This window comes from Limulus polyphemus, unplaced genomic scaffold (genome assembly GCF_000517525.1).
Source record: "Limulus polyphemus unplaced genomic scaffold, Limulus_polyphemus-2.1.2 Scaffold65, whole genome shotgun sequence".
Lineage (NCBI taxonomy): Eukaryota > Metazoa > Arthropoda > Merostomata > Xiphosura > Limulidae > Limulus > Limulus polyphemus.
In genome coordinates this window covers 76,582-82,575 of record NW_013665675.1, presented here as the reverse complement: position 1 = coordinate 82,575, position 5,994 = coordinate 76,582, and the positions used below count along the sequence as shown (strand labels likewise).

At 32.3% G+C, this 5,994-nt stretch overlaps 1 protein-coding gene across 2 annotated transcripts in view; it reads right to left on the bottom strand.

Annotated features, from left to right (window-relative positions):
• The window catches only part of LOC106465078 (RNA-binding protein 39-like), a 54,455-nt gene that overhangs the window by 15,099 nt on the left and 33,362 nt on the right, over positions 1-5,994 (bottom strand). For both annotated transcript variants that reach the window (XM_022393349.1, XM_013925276.2), the window contains 2 exons: positions 5,233-5,310; positions 3,395-3,506 (listed from right to left, as the gene is read on the bottom strand). In XM_022393349.1, coding sequence (XP_022249057.1) covers positions 3,395-3,506; positions 5,233-5,310 — 190 coding nt within the window. The remainder of the gene's footprint in view (positions 1-3,394; positions 3,507-5,232; positions 5,311-5,994) is intronic.

Below are 5,994 nucleotides of genomic sequence, written 5' to 3'. Positions count from 1 at the left end.
TGTTGGAAAGGATGATCATCGGAGAATTTGTGAAGCACCGAAACACCTTCTTTATGGAGTTTCCCATATTCCTTAGATGTTTATGTTGTGTTTCATGAGAATCGTGCAATTTCAGGGCCATTTCACGAGTGTGTTGCCTCGGGTTAGACTCAACAAGTGTTTCAGTGTATCAATATCAATTCCAACATGTCAGCACCTGCCATCACAGTTTTTAAGGTTAAAGTCACCTGAACAAAATTTGCTGAAACATCGTTGACACTTCCGAACATTCAAAACATTTCCATAAACTTCTTTGATATTCTTTGTGGCTACAGAGGCTTTCCTTCCCTTCTTGTATTCAAATAGCATCACATGCCGAATGTGTGTCTCATCATGTGCCATCACTATAAGGGATTAGAGTATACTAAACTTTACACATTATATCGGCTACACTAACGTGGCATTTAGGCGGTTTGTTTAACTATTATACGTGTGATGTATGTTTTTGGGGGGTGGTTAATGAAAGTGTTCCAAAACATGACATTAATTTCTTGGCAACCTAATATAAGCTAACAGGCTGTCTTTAATGACAAATATTTGGCTATTTCATGCACACCTTTTAGTTTTGAACTCATTTTAATTTATACTGTTACCATATGGATTTACATTTCTGTCTCATTTTATGCCTAGATGAGCATATAAGTTACAAAATAAACACATTCACTCTGACATATGGTTGGTTAATGAGGACAGTATCAAACAGCTCTTGTAAAATGATAAGAGAAAGTCAGTTAGTAAACTCGAATATGGTCATAGGTGTAACCTTCAGAAAGGCATTTTTTTTCTTCGGTACAGCAGAGCACAATACAATGGGAAAACAGATAGCAGTGAAGAAAAGTGCAGAAAAGTCAGTCTTGACATGACAGATCCTTATTCCATCCTATCAGCAATGACAATCACAACAGATACCAGTAAATTAGATGACCTGAGTTCGGCCTACAAACCAAAGTTTAAAGTCACATAAGTTGAGAATATAGATATTGTAAATTATTTAATCCTCACAATATCTTTTTATGCCAGAAAGCAGTTCAAGGCCTATAAAATCCTTGATGCTTACAAGTATTTTGTGGCTGGCTTGGTGCACAATGTCAGACTGTGGAAAGTGTACAAGACGTCCAACAACATAGCTTACTCAAAGGTAAGTTCAAGTTGTTTTTAGTGATTAGGCCTATTGTTTATGTTCTATCAGTCGTAAATTTAGAATCTAGATATACTACATCATATTGTATTTTAAGTCCTTCTGTCTTGTAAGGCCACTGTCATCAGTACACATTACCATATATTTTACACAAATAATCCCTGAATTTTAAGACTACCTGTCTTGAGAAGCCACATTTTTGATGAAACTTTATTATCGCCTACTGGGCCCTTCCACCTAGCATTGCTTGTATAGGCTTCTATCATAGTAGTTAGATTACGAGAAGCACCAAATATTTACATGCTACAAGATCTGTGCAATATAATTGTGACAAAGTACATTTTATATTCAAGTGGTACTAACCAGATATAAAATGGGAACTGCATAGGCTATGTTACAACAATGGTTTCCAAGCTTTGTCAATGTTGTTCGAGTGTACAATTTACTGCCTCAGCTCATTTAACTATACATACATAACCTAAATCGATATCTCCAGATTCTTTGTCTGGTTGTTTGTATAACTAACTGCTGCACAGCTGATTGTCATTTCAAATACTTAATCCTAAATTCCAACACCAGCAACTACATTGTGATTACTACATTCTCTCTCTCCACTACATCCAAAATGGTGGTGTTTACTTTTTGGCTTGCTGGTAATGTATGTGTGATGTCACACGCATAGGGTCTTATAAGATGTATCACAATATTTCTTTCCTCAGGGTATGAGATGTTAATTCAAAATTTGCATTATCAATGCCTATTTCTACTCAATCATATTTACGTATGACCTAAAAGAAAGGTTCCCAAACTTTTGTCCATGAGCTCCTTTCAGGTGTTCCACAGAAAGGTTTCATAATTACAGAAAAAAAGGAGTTTGTAGGTACCAGAACAAACTGACACTTGAGACCTTAAATATTCAGAGATATATATAAATAGGAAAAATATGTATAAACTAAGTGGAAAAATGTAATCTTTATTTGGGAGGTTTTGTGGATTATAAAATAATAATGACCTGCCTGCTGGTTTCTCAATGAAGTGCTTGGAGTTTTCTTACAGTGCAACATTAAGATCAGAGTTTAAAAAAAATTCAGTATCTGAGGGTTTTTTTCAGAGAAGCAGAGTACCCAAAATATACAGACAAAGCAATTCATTTTCTTATGCCATTTGTGAGACAGAATTTTCATCACCTGTGAATCTGAAGTCCAAATACGGAAATACAATGAATGCTGAAACTGACCCACGACTAAAACTGAGTAACATTACAACAAAATAAAGAATTTTGCTCAAGATAAAATAAAATGTAGAAAAGACAGTATTAGGTTATTATTAATACTACAATGGGTCTCATGAGCTTATTTTTCGTTAAATTATACTATTATTATGTGGCCCACCTCTTTAGTACACATAACACTGGCACTCACTTGACCCTAGTCACTATTTACCACCCAACTGACCTTGAGAGAACCAAAGCATGGGGCTTCTAATCTAGATATTCCAGGCCAAATTAGTTTATTACAGTGGTCAGGCACCACTAAACTACCTTGATCTCTTCTCTTACATGGATCACTACTCACACCAAATACATGGGTGAATATAAAGATCTCATAAAAGGTAAGCTGCACAGTTAGAACCTTTCCAGGAAGGTTCCTTCATTACAAACACAAATCCATGTCAAAGACCCATAAACTTGTCAATATAAAAGCAAAAAAAACACAAAAATCAAAAACTTCACTTGTAAGAAAATGACAAAAACAATGAAATTGATAATAAACTTTCATAATATGACAATTTTCCCCAATTTAAACCATGAATATGCTATTCACATTCAAATAAGAAATGGGGGGGGGGGTAAAGTATTTCATTTTGTTGGACAGCTCAGCATTCTAGCATCTTTCCATGTTGTCAAAATGTTGGATTTAGAAATATTCCTGTACATAATTCTTATCACTATTAATTTCATTTTAGATACACTTGTAACAATTTAAGCAAGAGGTGAATTATCTAATCATAGCTAATTTAACTAATTAACACACTCCCTTATGTCTTTTGCTGAAACCTAAAACATTATCTATTTTGATATTACAAACACAAACAAATTACTTCAACTTTAAATTTGTAGCATAACTACAAGCATATTTTTTTTCACAAGAATTTAATATATATTCATAAAAGAGGAACATTAATTCTACTGTATTTTAACCTCAATAACAAACTAACCTTTCCCACTGAAGAAAAGAATTCCTCCAGATCTCGACTTCGTATTCTTGGAGATAACTGCATACACAAAACAGTTCGCAGATCACGTTCCTCTGCACTCATTTCAAACGATCTAAAAGGATGCATGCATATAAGCATGTATAAATACTCTAGAGTTGTCATTACAAAAAGTAGCATCAAATGCCAAATATTCTTAAGATTAACTAATCCTAACCAGAAAAACTGAATCTAAAAGCCAAATATATTTACATTTAACAAAACATTACATACAAAACTAAAAATGTATAATATAAGAAATTTCTTAGTGAATAATTCTCTACCATTTGTACTGTAAACCAGTGTTTCTCAACCTTTGTTTGCTCATGGCTCCCCTTTTGAGTTTGATTTATCTCTGTGGCCCCACCCTTCTTAGACACTGTTACTTACTTTATTTCCACACTGTTGATTTATAATATATTTATAATATTATAACATTATTTTTACAATATTGTATTGCTTTAAAATATTTAGTTTATAACATACTGTTTATTTATACAAGTAAAAAATATTCTCTTAATCATTGACATTTTATTCAGTGTGATCCTTGGGCCTGATGAACACTTAAAAGTTTTTGAATGTCCAGTTGCAGTGTGGTTATTGATAAGCGAAGATCACCTCTCTTCACAACATCAAGGTAGTTACATATTTTTGATAGCAAATAAGTCACCTGATTAAAACCAGATTCGACCAGATAAGATATGAGAAAAGCGATAAAATACGACTTTGCCTTCTCCCAAAGCTGTGGAAACTTATTAGCTATTTCACTACTTATCCAGAAATAATGTTTGTCACGTTTTAATCTAGCTTGGGCTGTTATATCGCTCTGCTTCTAATGAGAATCAGTCAAAATCATTCGCAGATACCAGAGCTGTGAGGGATATGGGGATAAATTTGTTTCAATTTTAAATTTTTAATATTTTATTCAGACATTGAAATTTTGGTGGCCCACTCAGAATTTACCGTGGTCCCCTAGTTTTCTGTCATTCACATGTGGCCCCTTAGAAACATGTCATGGCCCACATTGAGAACCACTGCTTCAAACAATAAAAAAAACAGGCACATTAGCTAAAACATGAAATAAATGATTACATTTAACCCCTACCCATATTTGCCTGAATATAATGCACACGTTTTTTTCTCCAAATAGCTCCTAAAAAACCGATTGTGGATTATATTTGCACACAATCAATTTTGTTAGGTATTTTACTAGAAGCTACCATCGAAAATCGTTGGAGCATCATCAAAGGTTTCAAAAAATGTTGAATATCCAATGCAATTGATTGGTCGGATGATGACTTGGTACGGAAATCAGAAGAGAATGAAGCAAAGGTTCAAGGAAGAAAATGTGATGAATCCAATGGTAGTGACAATTCTAGTGATGACGAAGAGTTATTTGAAGATAAATGATTAGTTTAGTGTATTATCCCTTATAAACTTTTCAATAAATTTTGTAAAATTGACACGTAAAAAAATTTTAATGAAAGATTTCCAAAAATGTTTAATACATCAATAGTTGTTTACTGTATTTAGAAACTATTCAACACATTTTGGACAACTGATATGTAAAAAACAAATTTTCTTTAATTTAAACTTTCAAAATTGGGTGTGCATTATATTCGGGCAAACATAGTAGGCCACTGAGCAAACACTATCAAACTCACTTTCAAAAATTAATTTCATATATATTTCAAATTTATTATTAATCTTTTTATTACTCAAAAGTCAAAATTGGGTTAAAGAATTCAAAAGCAGTCAATAGTTACCTAAAATTGAATTTTAAAGTTAAATAACAAACATACCTGTCCATAGAAGCTTGTCTGGGAGATACAGGAGGTGAAACCACTCCTCCACTTCTGCGTCTTTCTCGACTGTTGCTTCTTAAGTAAAGAAAAGTTTCCAGATATAAATGTTAATTCAAGAAGCAAAAATTTTTTAGACAAATCTGAAAAGAAGCATTTTTATTTAAAAAAAAACTAAAGAGAAATTACTGTTATACAAATTTACTAATAAATTGTGCTTAATAAGAACTCAGCTTTCACATTACTGCTGACAAATAGAAAGAAGTTAATTTCTAATGCTTTTATTGATGCTTTATATTTAGAATAAAATTATTATCTATATTCATTTTAATTTCTGAACTTTATTTTTCAGTAAGTGCATTCTTCTTTAAATTTGCATGTCTATGGATGCTTTGGGTAAAAACAATCTGCCACATTGCAAGTTCTATCACCATCAAGTAATAAAATATTGGTGCAAATAGCAAATATAGCAAGCACTAACAAAAGCTCCATTTTAAAAAATTCTACACTTCTCTAACTTAGCCTGTTAAAAAAAAATTATTTTAACATAATAAAATGCTTAATTTTATATAAACTACACAGTTTATGTGTAAAAGCACTTTTCTACACACTTCTGGTCAACATTGGAGGTTAACTCATAACACAAGTTTTGATCATAATTTTACAGGAATGGTGTTGCCACATGATACTAACGTTAAAAAATTGTTTCTTTATATTTCTTTGCTTGCTGTTAAATATTTTGAAATAATAATATATACACCT